Genomic DNA, 19,732 nt, shown 5'->3' on the forward strand with positions numbered 1-19,732 from the left:
CCCACAGAGCAGGGAATGCCATGATAAAGCCATCTGCTCCCCACCACTACAGGTTAAGGTTAGAATTAGCCAACAGGAGGCAGAAAACTCCTCTATGCAATTTCCCTGCTGTGAGACTTTTAGCAAACTCCTTTACCTCTCTCCTTATCTGAAATAACAGAGCCTGTCTCCTCATCTGAAATAACACCTCCCTGCCTTAACAGGCTGCTGTGAGAGTTGCAATAGTGTGTATAGGAAAATTCCTTATAAACAGTAATGCATTATAAATAATGAATTACAGGGCATTATTCTTACTATTTGCATAATGAGTTTTCCTGACTCTTGATAAACTCTGTCTCTGGCCAAGGAATGTATTGATGCTAAATATCGGTAGAGCTGGAGGCTTCAACTCCATGCAGTTCAGCCAGCACCATCGGGATCAGCTGCCCAGCTGCCGGCATAGGCAGGAGGAAGCTGCCAAGGCGGAGTGACCTGCCTGGGCATCGTCCATCCGTGCTTGGAAGGAATAGATCATTCCTAGAGCACATGTGAGGAGCCATAGAGGGGCCAATGCAGGCAGAGCTGGAGAGGGGTGTCTCCCATCAGCCATGGCCACAGGCCAGCTCAAGAGGCCCTAACATGTGCAGTGGTCTACGAGATGCAGGCAGTTCAAGGCCTAGGTGAAGCTACAGTCTGCATGCTCAGAAGTTGCTCCTTTTCACCATACTCATTCCCAGAACACTGGGGTCCTCCGTCCACGTAAAGTACACATTTGAGTCATTTCTGTCTGTCTTTGCCAAAACTGGGATGGTCAGATTCACTTCCCTCAAATAGACAGGAAAATGGGCCCAAAGGGCTGAGATTTACCCAGGGCCCCAGGTGGCAACAAGATGCTCAAAGTAGAGGACTTGAAATTCAAGGAAGCCAGAGACTGGGGCAACTCGGCACCATCAGCTACCCCCAGAGGCAGCCAGGTCCCAGGCACTGATGCAGACCACCAGGGTCTTCTGTGTCCCCCCACCACCAACTTTCAGGAGTGGAGTTTCCTATTGTCCTCATTACAGCCTCTACTGCTCCTAGGTCCTTCTTGGGTGAGGCTCTACTAGGAAACCACCTGGCCCTCTCTGATCTCCCCTTCCTGAATTCTGCAGCATAAACGTAGCTACTTAGAACACACACTAGATGCCAGAACTGCACTAAGTACTTCACATGTATTCTCCTGTTTAATCCTCACCACAGCCCTGGGAGATAGGTATTATTTGCATTTCCATTTTACAGATCACATTTTACAAAGTGAGGCTTGGAGAAATATCCTTCCCAAAATCCCAAGAAATTAATGGAGCCCAGATACAAATGCAGGTGTTTTTGACACCAAAGCCTACGTCCCCTTCCCAGGGAACATGCCCTCTGTTCCTACTCCCACCCTGATCCACCCTACCACCAATTTGGCATTTACTGTCTGATTGGGTTGTTTTAAATATGCCACATAAGGCCAGGCACAGTGGCTCATGCCTATAATTCCAGCACTTTGGGAGGCTGAGACAGAAGGATCACTTTAGCCCAGGAGTTTGAGACCAGCCTGGGCAACATGGTGAGACCTCCATCTCTACAAAAAATAATAACAATTTTTTAAAAATTAGCTGGGTGTGGTGGTATGTGCCTGTGATCCCAGCTACTCAAGAGGCTGAGGTAGTAGGATTGCTTGGGCCCAGGAGTTCAAGGCTGCAGTGAGCTGTGATTGCACCATAGCACGACAGCCTGAGCAACAGAGCAAGACCCTATCTCAAAAAAACAATCCCACATGAGACTGTCTGTCTCCCTGGTGGACTCCCAAAAACAGAGACCATCTTTCACTTCTCTCTCTTAACTTCAACAGTTCAGCTCTACACAAGGTTAGGCATGTACCCCACATAGAATCAATCCATGCGGAGAATCATCAAACATCAGTGTGGAAGCTGCCAATGAAAGGGCACTGTCCTTAAAATACCATCAGGGGAAATAGATCGAGACAGCAAAAAGCCCTGACCAGCTCTCAGTCCACCCGCACTTGGGACCCAACCTCCAGCCAGAGCTCCGTACCTGGAAGGCCCTCTTCTGGAGGTGCAGTATCAGCCCGCCGATGGCCCAGGTACTGGGATGTGATCCGCGGGAAGCGGTGGTAGGCGAGCCGTGCATACTTCTCCCGGATCATCAGGGCCTTGGCCAGGCTCTTGGCTGCCTGCTCATAGTCCTCCAAAGTGATCTGCAGAAGGGAGGTATGCAGGAAAGGGTTCATGCAGCAGGCCTGAGACTGCCACCCTTGGAAAGATCTGCTTGTAAGGTTGGCCTTTGCCTGGTGTCTGGGAACGTGGATCTCAGAAGGGTTCTCACCAATCCCTGACTAGTAAGAATGGTTCACTGGGCCTAACCTGTTTGTACAAACAATATCGTTTATGCTAGACACCTTTCCTTCTAGGAGCCTGGAATTTGGGATGTGCTCTGCAGATGTGTGACCAGTCCTAGTAAAAACCCTGGCACCAAATCTCTAATGAGCTTCCCTCTGGTAAACACTTCCCACATGTGCTGCCATAACGGTATGTTCCGGTAACTCTGCTGGGAGAGGACCTTGAGAGCTTCACCTAGTATTCTCCATGTCTCTCTCTCTTTACTGATTTGTTCTGTATCCTTTCACAGTCATAAAGCTGTAACTACAGCTATCTGCTGAATCCTGTGAGTCCTCCTGGTGAATCGTCCAACCTGGGAGTGGTCTTGGAGACCCCCAACACAGGAGACACAGGAGGAGTTACAGTCGCTGGAAGAGAGATGGGTGCTCCGGCCTGCACACCCAGAAGCTGGCCTCACATGCAGCTAATTAAACCACAAGTCCCTTTCTGCACCAGGCCCATGAAGGGACAAAGCCCGAGTCCTATCCCTGATGGCAATGAGTACCATCATTTTCAGCTGAGAAAATTCATGGGTTCTTCAGATGTCAAAACAAAACAAAAAGCAAAAGCAACTCCTGCATGCTCAGCCTGCTCCTTTGCCAACCCCACACTTCTGATTAAATCTGTTAATCACCCAACTCATCCAGGCAACAAGCCCCATTGTCATGTGTTATGTGCCAGAACTTCCCATAGATTTCATTTTGCTCCTTACTGCAACCCATTTTGCAAATGGGAAAACTGAGGCCCAGAGAGGATAAATCACTTGCCAGTAAGCTACAAAGTCAAATTTCAGACTCTAATCTGATTGAGTACCAAAGTCTAAGGATGTTCTGCTTTCCCAGAGCAGCCTCATATTCAAAGATGAATGAGATAAATTCATCAGTAGGCTCATTAATCGTAGTCTGTTTGGGAAGGATGAGAACTGCAGAAACATGCTTAGGGAGACAAGTGGCCAAACAGACACAGTGAGGGGTAAGAGGTGCAGCAGAGGGAGGCACGGCATGCTGGTGGAGCCCAGCGCGGGCAGGGGTCGGGGAAATGGTGTCTGAAAGTGTCCTCCTCCGCAACATTTTAAACATAGACAAGCACCAAAAATAATATAACCTACCTTCTAGAGCTGACAATATTAATATTTAGCATAATTCTTTCAAATTTCTCACAAGTTTAAATAAATAAATCATCCCAGATACAGCTAAAAACTCTACCCTCCTCCCTTCCCTATCCTCAGAGGGAAGAAGTCTGAATATATTTTTCCTATGCATGCTTTATAATTTTACTAATACTACTTCTTTCTTTTTGTTACTGTGGTAGATTCTCCTTTCCTGCCTCCAAATGTCCCCACGGGGTATGTTAATTCCATTTTACACTTTCCAGTGGATGGCTTCTGAGAGCAGCAGGAATAGATGAGCAGACACAGACGTCTCAGACAAAAATATGTCCCTGCCAACAACAAAGCCAAACACACCTTCTCTGGGGAACCAATGGACCCAGCGTCACAAGGGGCTCAGGCCATGGCCAATGACGTCTGACCAGTCCACCTTGACGCTTGCTTTCCCGTGACCTGCCAGCTGCCCGAGGTGAGTGAACACCAAAGACTCGTGGTCAGGATGCTGATCTCCAAACAAGGTTTGAATGGTCCCCAATCCAACCTAAACTCCCATCCATAGGAACTCAATTAAAATAAACTATGACACATCCTCACAAAGGAATACTATGCACATATCTTTTAAAAGAACAAATAAGTTTTTTATATATTGATATGGCATTATCTTTAAGATGTACTGTTAAGTGGAAAATGCAAGGTGTAGTATAATGTGTACAGTAAACTACCATTTGTGTAAAAATAAACTATGAATGCATAATTAATTGTAGGTACATAGACCATATATGTGAGAATACATAAGAACCCAAAGCCAATGGTTGCCTCTGAGGAGGAGAATGGGTGGCTGAATAACTGATACCATTTTTGTATCTTTTAAATGTTGTACCATATGCAAGTATTCTCCATTACATATAACAAAAACAATAATAATTTTGATACCTAGGGGAAATTTTATAGGAAGAGCAGTAAGCTGCATTGCTCTCTCGGATTTACTGTATTTGCTACAGCTACTGTTAAAAAGAGAACCTAACAAAGCCAGCTGAGGCATAAGTAGTGAGTTGGGGCCAGGGAGATGGAGCCAAGTTTAACCCTGGCACTAACTCAGTGATATTTCTCTCCAAGAAGTAGGCATTCAGAAAAATGCATCATCCAATCAGGTTAAATGAGCACATTTTCAATGATTGCATTAACTGACTTGGTGTAAACTAAGCTTGTTCAATTTCTAATCAAGATTCTCGATTCCTGATTGAGGGGGTCTAGCTATATTTAAAGGTACTGAACCCACACATGTAAAAAGAGATGATTTAGCAATAACGAATTTCACACAAACCAGTCAGTACCATTACTTTGAATCTACTAAACACAAGCTGGCACCTTTCTCAATGGGCTATGGAGACCTATGCCAGCTTTCTAGACTTAGAGAACATGTGGAACTTATAAGCCACAGCCACAGTGTGCCAGCCTGCAGCCCAGGGCCCTCCTCACAGGGAACGGGCAGCCACTGAGACATCACACCCACACCCCACAACCTCTGCTAGGACCCTCCTTGCCTCCTGTGCCTCCTCTCCACCTTCTCCCAGACACCCACAGACAGGGCCAGGCTCCAGAGGTGGGCACAACCCTGTGGCCCATGGGGCCCCTGGCCTCTGCATGCAAGGCACATCCAATACTCCCACAGACACCTTACCCCGGCACAGTAATCTCCGCTGATGGTGACCCGCTGGAACTCGGGCATGGCATAGGGTGTTGGCGTGGGCTGGGAAGTGGCTCCAGTGAGCACAGGGGTTGTGGGAGACATGGCCGGACTGGTTGTCGGGGGGCCCTTCCAATCTTGCTGTGTCGGCATTTGCAGAGACAGGGACTGGGACCGAATCATCTTGAAACTTTTCTTTCTAAGAGCCAAGGACAAGGAAAAGTGGGAGACATCAGCAGCTACTCAGGGCAAGTGATAAAGACTGTTTGCTGTGTGTGTGGCAGGAGAATTTTGCTATGATTAACCACTGGTGCTGGTGCTGGCCCTACCATTAAGAAGTTTCTAGTTATTCATGCCTTCCTTACACATGTCTGCATGAGAGAGAACACAGCCCTTGAGATACCCCTGCCTGTGGTCACCATGCACTGCTCAGGGCTGTTGCGCAGCCCACAGAAGATGAAAGCAGGCAAATGCCCCAGGAGACAGACAGACAAACGGGAGACCACACTGCAGGGGCTCTAAAACTACAGGGCACTAGAGGGGAGGCAATATGAAATCATGTAAGCTTTCCCCAAAGTGTGGACAGCATGCTAGCTTCAGAAAACACAAACTTTCAGTCCCAACGTATGAATGGTCTCGGGAAGGACCAGGAATAGGGTCACAGAGAGACAATCACACTGATTTTCACAGTTAGACATTTGGGGCATTGGAGGCAGAAGAGAGAGGGATGCTCAATAAGTCCAATCTCTTTGTTTTACAAAGAAGGAGTCAGAGAGAGCGCTCAGGACCCTCGTGTACTAGGGGCTGCCAGCCAAGCTTACAGGTATCACAGGCCCCATGGTTGGCAGCAGACCTACTGGGTGCCAAGGAGATCTGCAAGATCAGTCCGCTGCTCACAGACACTTTCCCAGAGATGGGAAAGGGCTTGCACAAAGTCACACTGCACGGTGGCTGCTCTAGCCAGCCTCCACCCCTGCTGCTCCCTCCTCTAGCCTGCCGTGTGCCATCCCAGCTGCCGCCGCTGGAGCAAACACAAATCTGTACCTCTGTTGGGGGAAAGGGATTGATCGGCACCAAATTCAGGTCCCTCTGGACCTGTCACCTTGGCACCAAAAGATGATTACACTGACTCTTGGGCCCAAGGTTGGTTTAAAATGCTACAAGCCCATGCTTATTTGCAAGGCTGATTTGTGATGACTCCACCTTCCTCATTAATGAAATAGACATCAGATGATATCACCACAAGTCTCTTCTTCAGGAAGAGAATGACCCAGCATTAAGGTGAGGCCATCAGCACTCCCCTCCCACCTCATGTTTCTTTCTGCCTCCAATGGAACCCAGCCTCCCCGTGATGCCACCCCACAGTGTCCAATGCCAGACACCAACTAACTACCTGCCCTACCTTATGCCATGAGGGCCCAGTAGCTTCATGAGTGTTCATTCCACCACAACCACAGCCACCAGCAAGGACTCAGTGACAACTGTGACCCATTGGAGCCCTCCTCTTCTCCAGGCACCAGTGTGACACCTGTAGGCCTGGAGAAATCGGTTGATCCCCAAATGGGTTTCAGGGCTTACCCGGAAGCAGCTGTCTTCCTCTTGGCCTGTGGCCAGGTCTCCTCACTGCCAAGTTTTCAAGAACCACAGTTTTCCTCCTGTGTTTATACACCCAGTGCTTACCATGGCCCTCTGGTTCTCACCTGCCTACCCTCTGTTATTACATCTTGGGGACAAGGCTGTTTTCACCTGTAAGATGGAGGTGGCTCCTTTTCAGGAGTTAACCTTCCCCCTGCTCCTGGCCCTGCTAAGAGACACACTGGGCTGCTTCAGGAAACTCAACCTGAGCCCAGAGAGCCCTCAGCTTCAGCTTGCCCTGGTCTGTCCTCCATCAGATGGAGCTCAGCCAAGCATCCTACCCCAGGGTTGCCACTTTGTCAGTCACTCTTCAGAAGCGGATTCACCTTGATGATGAGTTCTCCCTTTGGCATCTTTTGGATGTTCTCACCCAGAGGAAGAGACATTACTTTGGGCTCTCTCACACATTCTCACCTCAGCTGGGTTGCATGACATTCTGATTTCTGTGTCACTCACATGCCTGCCAGGTAATTGTTTTTATCTCTATGCAACCTCACCCCCAAATGCCTCAGCCAAGGCTGCCTGAGGTCTGGTCCTACCAAAAAGAAGCAACAGGTGACATCTAAGGTGAGCAACAACTAAGAAAAGTTTTTAAAAAAAACACACACACACACACACACAACCCAAACGCTGGGAGACTGCCTAAGCCAATGGCCTACCAGGCTGTTCATGTGCTTCCACCCCAGTGAGGAGGCTAGTTCCCACAAACTGGTGCCCAACGAATTCTCCTTCTTGGGGATATCCATTATGGTGACAACCTTGGTCTCCAGATGAGCTCCAGATTACCATGTATGATCATCTGTAGGCCAGCAGCTCAGATTCTGCAGGCATGAGGCATAGATTTAACCACAGATGGGCTAACTCCTCAAAACTCACTTACCTTGGGCTTGGAAGAACCAGAAGTCAACCACAGCTTGTATCTCAGGAAACTGGAAAAGTTGTATGGAGCCCAAGGATCACCCTGGATTTGTTTTCTATTGCTGTAGAAAAAATTGCCACAAACTTGATGGCTTAAAACAACAGCCATTTATTAGCTCACAGTTATATAGGTGAGAAATCTGAGTGGGCTTGGATGGGCTCTATTCTCAGGATATCAAAAGCCCAAATTCAAGATGTTAGCCATACTGTGCTCTTGTCTGGAGGTTCTGGGAAAGAATTCACTTCCAAGTTTATTCCAGTTGTTGGCAGAATTCAGGTCTAGTTGTCATAAGACTGAAGTCCCAGGCTGTTTCCTGGCTTTGACCAGGGGTCACTCTCAATTCCTACTGACCTCATTCCAATCCCTGCACATAGGCTCCTTCATCTCCAAAGCCAGGAGTGGTCATTGTGTTGTGCTGAGTCTGTCCCGCAGACTCTGGCTGAGCGATGGATGAAAGACATATGCTGACACAGGTTTTTGCCCAGAGCGCAGCTAGGGTACCACACAGCTTACAGACCCCAAAGAGGGAGTGTGGTTGTGCAGCCCCAATATGTCAGAGACGCTCACATTTATTTAGTATAGATTTAATGACAAAGGTCTTGAGCAAACACCATTTGTGGGTAATTAACATTGCCAACCCCCTGAGTAGAGAGCCGTCAAGCGTGCGGATGAGCAAAGATTGGTCTTAGGACAACATGAGTAAACAAGCTATTTAGATAAACTCTCTTACATTCCTTTGTTCCTACTCCTTGCCTTTGTACCTCAGGGTAAGGACAGCCGCCTTCAGCTCATTCCTTCCCAAAGCTTTGCAAAACCTCCCTGCCTTTCAAGAAGGTTTACATCTTTCCTTATAATTTTTCCGTCCACCCTGACTAATCTCCTACATCTCCTCTTTTTCTGTTTTTTTTTTTTTCTTTTTTTGCATAGGTTTTGTTGACTGAAGAGTATAGACGTGAGCAACAACAGGTTTGCTGGGCATGGTGGTTATAATTCACACTCTAGCTTCACGTCTTAGAATTAGTAAATAACATAAGACAAACATGAGTATAATCAGTAACATTTTTTTTCAATCAAGGAGTGACCTGTATTGTTACTTGGCACCTTAGTCCAATGTGTGCTGTTACTGAGGGACCCACAGGGGGTATAATAATCCTTCTTAGCCAAGTAGTTGTGTTGTTAGAGGCTGGGAAGGGGGTGGCTGCCCAAGTAATAGGGCAGAAAAAAGGCAGATTTAGAAGATGAGCTCAATAGAGTGTAGCAGGTACAGGTTGCAGGCAAAGTAAGAGAAGAAAAAAGGAACAATTATCTGGTGTGAATGTGTTTGTGCCTGGAGCACAATCTGCTCAGCCTCCTGAGTTGTCTTCTTCAGCATAATGTCTGGAACCTACGTTGTCCAAAGAAGCTGCATTGTCTGGGGCTGCGGGTCTTACAGGGTTATTTCCTTTATTTTTGATACTGACTTAGGTTCTGGCCATGCTATGGTAAGGTTTGATGCAGCGTGCTGGAATCCAAAGAGGACCTGAGCGGGTGTGAACGCAAGCATATCCTCTTCCCCATGTTAGCAAATCATTTGGGCCATACCATACATTACTATTTACATGTTTCCATAAAACTGTGGGTTTTATGTCTTGAGAGGTTTTAGTAAAGTGGTTTTTTATAGCTGATTGAAATTTATCATTTAAATTTAAGAAATTAAGGGTAGATAAGTCTTGTGCTAGTAGTGATGTCATAGCTTGTTGGTCTGCTTGATCATTTCCATAAGCCAGTGGGCCAAGCAGTGAGCTGTGTGCTCAAATATGTGTGATAAAAATAGGATATGTTCATTGATCCAGCAATTGCTGAAGTCAAAGAAAAGGTGCACACAGGGTGGGCTCAAGAGTGGACTTAATGAGGGCTGTCTCAAGGTTCTGCAATAAATAAACAGAGTAAACAGAGTCACTAACAATATTAATGGGCTGAGTGTAAAAGGTTTCCAGGGCCAATATTGGGCTCCAACCTCAGCTCTCTGAGTGCCAGTAAATATAGATCAAGTGAGGGAATTATGCGGCTTCCACCAGAATGGCTTTTCCTTTCTTACCAAAGCCATCAGTAAACAGCATTAAAGAGGTATGAGGGAGTGAACTACTTTTGTAGGCATAACTACAGGACTACAAGATAAGAACTGAAGTAGTTTGTCAGCAGGAAGGGCATGCTCTAAATAAATGGCCTGCATAATCAGACAGCGCTATCTGAAGATCTAGAGATAGGGGCAAGACTGTTTTGAATTGCTTTTTATTCAAGGGAATTTTTATGACATCAGGGTCATAACCTAGCAACTGATTGCATCATCTGTGGCCCGTATAGATGACTTTACTAACTAGCTGGATATACGGAGATACTGTTTTAGTCCCAGGATGTGAGCAAAAATCCCATTCTAGGAAGCGCAGTCTTGGGGCCATCTGTCCTATTAATCCTGTTAGGGAATGGTTAATAGGAAAAATAAATAATTGGAAAAAATATCCTGGGTCTATGAGATCTAGTTGCCCCTGATAAATAGCTTGTTTCCTCAATTTCCTTTTTTGCTGTAGAGTGTAAACATCTGAGAGAATCCAGGACAGCACTGCCTTTAAGACAGAAAACAGGTTTTGCAACTTATCAGTAGGTATGCCCAGGGTTAGGCGAAGCCACTTAATATCGCTCAGTAATTTTTGATAATTACTTAAGGTATGTAACTTGCTAGTATTTAATTTAAACTTTTGAGGTGTTACTGAATGGGAAGTTAGTATATAGCCAAGATATTTCCAAGGAGAAGACATTTGTACTTTTTCAGGTGCTATGATTAAACCTCTTAACTGTGTATTCCTTTAGATAGAGGCACATAAACTTAAAAGTACTGGCTCTGCTGCAGCTGCCAGTAAAATATTATCCATAAAATGAATAATCTTTCAATTAGGAAATTCTTTTCTACTGGGGAGCAAAGTCTGATTTACATGATACTGACACTGCATTCCTTGAGGAAGCACTTTCCAGTGAAATCAAGGAGCTCACCTTTCATTATTGATAGCTGGTATTATTAACACAAATTTTTCTCTGCCCTGTTCTGTAAGGGGAATAGTATAAAAGCAGTCTTTTAAGTCAATAATGACTATAGGCCAATTTCGAGGAATTGCCACAGGGGAGGGGAGCCCCTGCTGAAGAGGCCCCACAGGCTGCAAATTAGCATTAATAGCCCATAAGTCATGCAAAAGTCTCCATTTGCCAGACTTCTGGGGAATGACGAAAATGGGCGAATTCCAAGGGCTGTTTGATGGTTCTATATGGCCTGCTTTTAATTGCTTCTCAACTAATTCATGGGCTTGCTGTAATTTCTCTCCCTTTAATGGCTATTGTTCTACCCAAAGAGGATTTTGAGAGAGCCACAGCAGGGGTAGGGAAATAATAACAATGGCCATTATTAGAAAGAGGTTTGCTGTTTATGTAATTCATTAAATTCTGCCCTCCAGAGGAGGTATGGATGAGCCTCTAAAGTTGTTTTAGCTAGCACTGACCAGTCTTATGGGGTCATATGGAAGTTGTCTGCTATGGCTTTAATTAATTTTTAGTAAATAGGCTAGCGGCTTTGTTTTTTCTAATGCTTTTTCTTATTTCTTTCTAAGTGCTGAAAGTAATGGGTTTATGTGCCCAATTGCCTTATTGATTTTACATCACCGGGCAGGCCAAGAGCTTCCCTTCTAATGCTGCTTGTCTAAGACAGGGTCCTATAGCTGTAGTGTCTCCCTTGTCTTTTTTCCATTTTACTGGGGGAGGGGACTCAGGGAGAATCTCTGTCTCCTCTGTGGCACCTTTACCTGGTAATTGCAGGGCTGAGGGAGGGAAAGGAGATGGTAAGGTAGGTGAGGGTTCCTCCTCCCTTCCCTTCTTAGAGTCTTTGTGTAGAGCAGGGCCAAAGCAGCCCTAACTAAGGCCCATAATGTTAAAGATGTTACTGGAACCCATTGCCCTTGGGCATGATGTTGTTTCAGATTTCTTCCCACTTGTTCCCAGAGCTCTAGGTTCAGTGTGCCTTCTTCTGGGAACCATGGGTTATGGGAAGCAACAGTTTGCATTAGGTCCCTTAACTGAGCCTTCAAAACTGAGGTTTCACTAGCTTTAAGCAGCTGTTTCAACATTTTTATATACTGTTTCTATTGGGCAGAACTGTTGTCCCATGATGAAACCCTAGCCTGAACAATTCCCTCGAACTTGGAAATCCCGACCAGGCACCAATGACTTACTGACTGTGCAGTCTCTCCACATTCGTTTTAGAGGGTTCTGTTGTGATCTGCTGAAGGATTCCTCATGCAGGAGCACCAGCTGCCAAGTGTGTCCTGCAGACTCTGGCCGAGCAACGGATGAAAGACATACACTGACAGCAGTTTTTTGCCTGAGTGTGGTGAGCGGACCACACAGCTTACAGGCCCCGAAGAGGGATGCGGCCATGCAGCCCTGATATGACGGAGATGCTCACACATATTTAGTACAGATTTAATGACAAAGTTCTCACACAAACACCATTTGTGGGTAATTAACTTGTTGACCCCTCCAAGTAAAGACCCATCAGGCACGCAGATGAGCAAAGGTCAGTTTTAGGAAACCAGCTATTTAGATAAACTCCCCTACCTTCCTTTGTACCTACTCCCTGCCTATTGCCTCAGGGTAAGGACAGCCGCCTTCGGCTCATTCCTTCCCAAAGCTTTGCAAAACCTCCCTGCCTTCCAAGAAGAGGTTTGCATCTTTCCTTATAATTTTTCCCACCACCCTGACAGATCTCCTATAGTGCTGTTGCTTTGAATCTCTCTGACCTCCCCTCCTACTCTCAGAAAGCTCTGTTTTTAAGAGCTCATGGGATTAAATCAGGCCTACCAATAACCCCCTATCTTAAGGTCAGCTGTGCCATATTCCATAACATCAACACAGGAGTGATAACTCATCCTATTTGCACCATCTGGAGATTAAGGAGGGACATCTGTGGGGGCCATTTTAGAAATTCCTTTTTTTTTTTTTTTTTTTTTTGAGACGGAGTCGCGCTCTTGTTACCCAGTCTGGAGTGCAATGGCGCGATCTCGGCTCACCGCAACCTCCGCCTCCTGGGTTCAAGCAATTCTCCTGCCTCAGCCTCCTGAGTAGCTGGGATTACAGGCATGCACCACCATGCCCAGCTAATTTTTTGTATTTTTAGTAGAGACGGGGTTTCACCATGTTGACCAGGATGGTCTCGATCTCTTGACCTCGTGATCCACCCGCCTCGGCCTCCCAAAGTGCTGGGATTACAGGCGTGAGCCACCGCACCCGGCCCCATTTTAGAAATTCTACCTCCCCTAGGCCCATATCTAGCATCCATTAATTATATACAACCGAGGCCCAGCCAGTAAAGATGAAAGGTTGGAGCTGAGTGACTGGGTGTTTTGGGTATGAGTGTCAGAGGTTTGCATCTGTGTCTCTGCCCAAATCTCGTCAAATTGTAATCCCCAATGTTGGAAGTGGGGCCTGGTGGGAGGTGACTGGATCATGGGGATGGATCCTTCATGAATGGTTTAGCACCATCCCTGTGGTGCTGTTCTAGTGACGGTGTTTTCATGAGGTCTGGGCATTTAAAAGTGTGTAGCACTTCCCCCACCCCTCCTCACCGCCTTTTCCTCCTGCTCACACCATGTAAGATACCTGCTCCTGCTTTGCCTTCACCATGAGTCAAAGCTCCCTAAGGCTTCCTCAGAAGCAGATGCTGCCATGCTTCCTGTACAGCCTGCAGAACTATGAGCCAATTATACCTCACTTCTTCATAAATTACCAGTCTCAGGCATTTCTTTATAGCAGTGCAAACTAATACAATGAGTGAGTGTGCCTGTGAGTGTGTGTGCAAACAAAACTGATTTGGTTCCCCTCTTAGAAAGCACTTCCTTCTGATGGGCCAAGGTCTGTGTGTCCACTGTCCCACCTGCTGCACCTTGCACTAGCCCCTGGGGCACCAGTGTTTTCTCAGTCACAGCTGGCACACCCCCTCCTTCCCAACCCATACTTGTACCTGGCAGAAGCACACTCCTGCCAAGGAGCCAGCATAGTGTGGGGATGATGACACCAGCTCCAGGCCAAGCCTGAGGGCCCAAAGGGCCAGAAGCAGCTTTGTCATCCCTAAAATAGATGGACTTCCTGACACATGAGGACATTCTTGCTATCCAGGCCCACAAGACAAAGAGGTAATCGGGTCACCTGGGCTGTTGTTAAGCATCTCACCTGCCAGCACCTGTCTGGTGCCCCACCTGCTCTAGGGCCCTTGGTTGCCCCTGCCAATCACTAAGTCCCCTCCTTTACCCTGCTGCACTCCCCAGCCATCCTCTACTCTAAGGAACCAGGCTCCCCAGGGCCTTCCCTGTACAGCACTCCTATGCTAAAGTGAGGAACCCTTCAGGCCCTCCTTGCTCTCCTAGTGAACACCCAGCATCTCCCCAGGGGCCATCTGAAGCCCACTGCCCTGTGTGGTCTGTCCGGATGACTACCAGGCAGGCAGGGGCATAGAGCCAAGCTTTCACCAGGCTCTCAAATGTGTACTATGAGTCGGGGACCACACACAGACCCCACTTCATTCAATAAACTACTGTGTGCCAGGCCCTGGGGGTAGAGGAGTAGATAAAATGTAACTCCTGCCTCCAGGGGCCGACGTGATGGCCGAGATGAACGAGACAGTTCCACAGATTGTTATCATACAATGTGGTTGGTGTAATGAGATGCCCTGGATATTTTGGGATCCCAGAGGAGACACTTAATCCAGACTGGGGGTGGGAGCAGTGGACAATGGGGTCACAGGAGGGATATTTCAGAACAAGGAGGCTAGTTTGAACTCCTCCCCAACACACACTTAGCTCATTGTGGCAGCCCCTCCATATGAGAATTGTTACCCTAAAGGTTGGAAGCAGCAGTCACAAACCAGCACAGGGTTTTGCGAACAATGGGAATCTGAATGCTGTTAGGCGGGTCAGGCATCCCCCACTTCTACAGGCTCTCGCTGCTGCTGCTCTCACGCTGCCCCCGCATTGGATCACCCGGAACTGGGACTCCCATCTATGGAGAGAACCAGGAGGAGCTGGTACCTTCTCTGTACTTGAGACCAGAGGTCCCAGCCTATCTCATGAAATACGTTGCACGATGGGCACTGTAAGAGGGGTCCCTGCAGAGAGCACAAGGGCCCACAGAGACCACTCACTCTGCATGCACAGCCAGATACCCAGCATCCTGGCAAGGTGGGTGTAACTTTGATACTAATACTTTGCAGCCAGTCATTTGTGAAAACTGACAGCCCCACCCTCTGTCTCTCCCTGAGCTCCCCTCTAGAAACCTGAACCACCCCTTCATTTCCCCCCACCCCCTCCTGACCTACTGTAATCTCCACTCATGTTCCACCATTTACCTTCACTTCTCCCTTCCTCAATCCTTCCCAGCTGCCCTTCCTCCCTAAAGACCCAGAGATAAAAATGAAGTACAATCTGTACTACCTGTTAAGTGTTACAATCTCTCTCCCTAACTTTGTTTTTAATTTTACTTTTATTTTGAGACAGGGTCTCACTCTGTGACCCAAGCTGGAATGTAGTGGCACGATCTCAGCTCACTGCAACCTCCACCTCCTGGGTTCAAGCAATTCTTGTGCCTCAGTCTACCAAACAGCTGGAACCAAAGGCACACATCACCACACCCAACTAATTTTTGTATTTTTTGTAGAGATGAGGTTTTGCCATGTTGGCCAGGCTGGTCTCAAACTCCTGGCCTCAAGTGATCCACCCACCTCAGCTTCTCAATTTCTCCCTAACTTTTTTTTTTTTTTTTTGAGACAGAGTCTCCTTCTGTCACTCAGGCTGGAGGGCAGTGGTGCAATCTCAGCTCACTACAAGTTTGCCTCTCAGGTTCAAGTGATTTTCCTGCCTCAGCCTCTGAATTGCTGAAATAACAGGAGTGCGCCACCACACCCAGCTAATTTTTATATTTTTACTAGAGACAAGGTTTCTCCATGTTAGCCAGGCTAGTCTCCAACTCCTGACCTCAGGTGATCTGCCCACCTTGGCTTCCCAAAGTACTGGGATTACAGGCATGAGCCACCACACCCAGCCCAATCTCTCCCTAACTTTAAAAGGGGATAGATTGACTTTAAAAGGGGATAAATTGACTGTTTCAAATGAAGCTCCTATGTCAATGACCCTGACTTTTTTAAAAGTTGCCCATTCTTATTGTAACACGTTTCATAAAATAAAGTGACTTAGCAACACTTTAGCTGTGCTATGCTCAATTTATAACTCATATCTGTTTCTCAATTTCACTCAAAACATTCTAGGGAAATGGCTGTTCTAGATAACCAAATTTTTCAGCTAACAAAGTTTGTCCCCTCTATATCCTAATTTTTAAAAAAACAATTTTGGTCTGGCTTCTTAAAATATATATATATATATATATATATATATATATATATATATATATATATTTCCTGCTTTCTTCCTCAAAGCATGCTGAATGTAATTTAAAGTTCTCTCAATGACTCAGGATCATCACTGTATTATCCAGGCATGATCTCAGAGGTGTTTTATCCCTAAACTACTGTGCTTCAAATTCTTGTATCTGCTTTTCATAATTACTGTTTCCTCTCTCCCTGTTGACTGTCAAATAACAACAATAACAAAACAGGACCATTAATGGTGCTCCAAGCCCTGTGCTAAGGATGTTTTGTGTATTAGCTCATTTAATTCTCACAAGGTAGGTCCTTTTATTATTCTCATTTTGCAGTTTAGGAAACCAGCTCAGGCAGTCAAGAGCTTTGACCAAGGCCATTCAGTAGTAAGTGACAGGGGTGCCACTTGAACCTAACAGGTCTGACCCCAAAGCCCAGGCTTATAAGCACCACAATCACCTCTGTGACACTGCCTATAGAAGCCCCTCTCCCTACTTCTAATTTGCTTCTTTAAATCTGTCAAAGGATAAGAAACAAGATAGCCAGGTTAGAGAACTCTGTGTAAAGTAAGAACAAATAGGAGATGAGATGGGAGGTGCCACAGATGGAGAGGGCACTGGGGAGAGGGTGTCCTCCATGAAAATGTTAACTTTTGAACATTTACATATAAAGGCACCTCTAGTGAGCAGAGAAACTAAAAGACAAAACTGGGTGTGTACAGACCCCAGAAGAGAATGCTGGGGCTTCTGACAGTCCAGGGACCAGGCTTTCTTTCAGGAAAGAAGCCAATGGATGGAGCAGGAGCTTTGGCCAGCGTCCCTCCATTTCACTCTGAAGCAGCAATGACATGCTAGGCGGCAGCACCTAGTGTCATTCCAGGGTCTACAGACCAGAGAACCAAAGACCGCACCCCTGCCTGAAGAGGGAATATCCTCCTGGTTGAAGTGTGGGGTCTAGATTCAAAAGATGTGGGCTCTAGTTCCTGCTCTGTCATTTACCCACTATGTGTTTTTGTGAAAGTAAATGTGACTTCTCTGAGCCTTAGTTTCTTAATCTGCAAAATCAGAATACTAAGAAAATCCACTTGATAAGCTTGATGTGAGAATGAAAGGATGAATGCAACCTACACAGATCAGTACTTAGTCCACAGCAAGCACTCAATGGCAGGAGCTGCTGTCGCTGCCTGTCTCAGCAGCAGGAAGTCGGAGACATCGCTTACATTTACTCGGGGTGCACTGTAACCCAACACTGTCCTAAGCCTTTTACCTGTGGATTCCCTCATTCCTCACAATACCCCATGAAGGTAGCTGTTATCATCTCCACTTTATAGATGAGGACGAAGCTGAGACCCAAAGAGGTTTCCCAATTTGTCCAAGATCACAGAGCATGCCAGTGAGTGGCAGAACACAGAGGGGGGTCCAACAACTTGTAGCTACCCTGATGTGGTGTCCATGGTGGCAATGGGGAGACAGGATGTCTTCCTCTGCCGGATACCCACTGCCCACCAACTAAGGTCCACACTGGATCCAGTCCTCAAGAAGCTTCTAGTCAAATGGCGCAGACAGATGCAAACTAAGACACCACAGCCTAGGCAATGACACAACAGAGTTTTTGGAGAGAAGTTTGCAGGGGAATATCTGGAAACCACAGAGCACCATTCAGACTTAGGGTAAGAAATTTACCATTTTTCCCTGAGTCTGGCCATTGAGAAGAACACAGTCTCTGCAGCAGATCTCAGGCCGAGTGTCACTCTGTAGTGGAAACTGTTCCCAGAAACTTATTGTTCTTGGTAATAAAAAAATGCCAGGATTCCTTTTCCTCTCATTGTTAGGGGTCTCAAATGCTCAATTCATAACACACAGAAGGTCCTGTAGACCACTCAGTTGTTGAAGTCAGTCCTTCTGTTCCACCCATGGAGTGTGAATGAGGATCTCTACAGTCATGCTCTTCTTGACCCTCCAAGGATGAGCACACTGCTGGGGCTGGGGCCACCCCACCCCATCCAGCACAAGACTGGCACTCAGAGGTTACCAGCGGCATCTATGACTCCTGCCTTTATGGGCTCACAGTCCTTTCAAGGAAGGAAAGCATCTTATGAGCAGCGAAGCTCTGTTCTTGTCTTTACACCAGTAGTCAACTTTTTACTTCTTTCTAAACGAGTTAAGGAAATGCTGAGCTTCTGTACTACCAAGAAAGGAAAAGACTTGCCTTTACACTGAGGCAGCATCTAGTCTGATCACAAACAAGGTCCGAGAGGGCTCAAAGATCTACATGTCAAATATTGATGTTTGCAGGGTCCTGGGCAGGTGGAAAACTAGATACAGCCGGGGTGAGATAAACTGTGAAAGGATAAGGGCTTCTCATTACACTTAGACTCCAATCCCAACTTCTTATCAGGCAGCACAAGGCCTGTCTGATCTGGGCCCCAAAAGTCTTCCAGCCCTGGTCACAGCACTTCTTCTTTTAACAGACCTCCAACCACATGGGCCTCTTGGAAGAGAATCGGGGGGCCTTTGCCCTAGCTGACTCTTTTACCTGGAAGGCCGCATAGCTGGCTCCTTCAGACCCTGAAGCATTAGCTAAGATGTCATCTCCTTGGAGAGACGTTTCCCTGTCTAAAAAAGGATTTTCTTTCCCCTTCTCTTTCTCCCCTAACCCCATCTCCTCCTTATTCATCTCTTTCATAGCACTTGTGCTGCTCCTGAGGCTGTTTGCCTTCAGAACCATTCCTCATCCTCTCCTTTGTTTCCCAAGTGTGCCAGCAGGATTCTGGCTAGGTTTGGCCCAGAGCCATTGGAGGAACCTGGAAGGTGCAGGAAGGGTCAAGCTAGGTATTGCCTCCCCCCATCTCTGCCTTGGGAGGCATCTCTGCAGCTGCCACCTCTCCCACTTGGCTCCAGTTTCCACTAGAAAGGCCATCACAGTTCCACCTTCCCCAGGGTGACCCCACCTTGTCTCTCCTGTCCTGGGTGGTAGCTGCTCCCTACTGTGTCTAGTCTCTAAGCTGCCTCTCTCTCCCCTATTTGGCTTCTCAGCTCTCTACCACCTGTGTAACTGATTCCCTGCATTAAAAGTCTAATACTTCATCGGTTTCTGATTCTCTGGTTGGACCCTGACTAATACAGCACTTATCATAATTTGTAATTTTTTAATTAATTTGTCCAGTTACTTAATTATTGTCTAGACCCAGGGACTCTATCTATCTTGTTCATTATAACATCTCCAGTCCCAGCGCAGCACCCGGCAAATAGTAAGCTGTGTTCATTAGTAATGCAAAATGCTTGTCAAGTGATTAAAAGAAGTTCAATTGATGTCTTCTAAGAAATCCTCAAATTTCCAAAAAGAAAAGAGAAATGCCATTTGGAAATGGTGTATATTTTTGCACAGCGTTTGTTATTAAAACAGCAGCAGATGAAGTGGGTTTTGACCTTTTCAATGCAACAGAGGCACCGAGGCATCCCTCAATAAGTAAGAGGTGAGTTAAGTGGTCTTGGTTAAGAAACCAACACAGCTCCAGGGACATACCAGTCCCCAT

The 19,732-nt window shown here is 46.6% G+C and overlaps 1 protein-coding gene across 5 annotated transcripts in view; it reads right to left on the reverse strand.

Moving 5' to 3' along the window:
* AMPD3 (adenosine monophosphate deaminase 3) overlaps positions 1 to 19,732 on the reverse strand; it is a 62,268-nt gene that overhangs the window by 31,268 nt on the left and 11,268 nt on the right. For 3 of the 5 annotated variants that reach the window (XM_012456672.3, XM_012456675.3, XM_012456673.2), the window contains exons 3-4: positions 5,192 to 5,396; positions 2,059 to 2,221 (exon numbers count right to left, since the gene is read on the reverse strand). In XM_012456672.3, the coding sequence (XP_012312095.1) occupies positions 2,059 to 2,221; positions 5,192 to 5,396 (368 nt within the window). Of the gene's footprint in view, positions 1 to 2,058; positions 2,222 to 5,191; positions 5,397 to 6,599; positions 6,720 to 19,732 lie in introns of those variants that run through there. The other 2 variants (XM_012456676.2, XM_012456677.2) reach the window with 2 other exon arrangements.

Source organism: Aotus nancymaae, unplaced genomic scaffold (genome assembly GCF_030222135.1).
Source record: "Aotus nancymaae isolate 86718 unplaced genomic scaffold, 86718_ANA_hifiasm-v0.15.2.pri h1tg000059l, whole genome shotgun sequence".
Classification (NCBI taxonomy): domain Eukaryota; kingdom Metazoa; phylum Chordata; class Mammalia; order Primates; family Aotidae; genus Aotus; species Aotus nancymaae.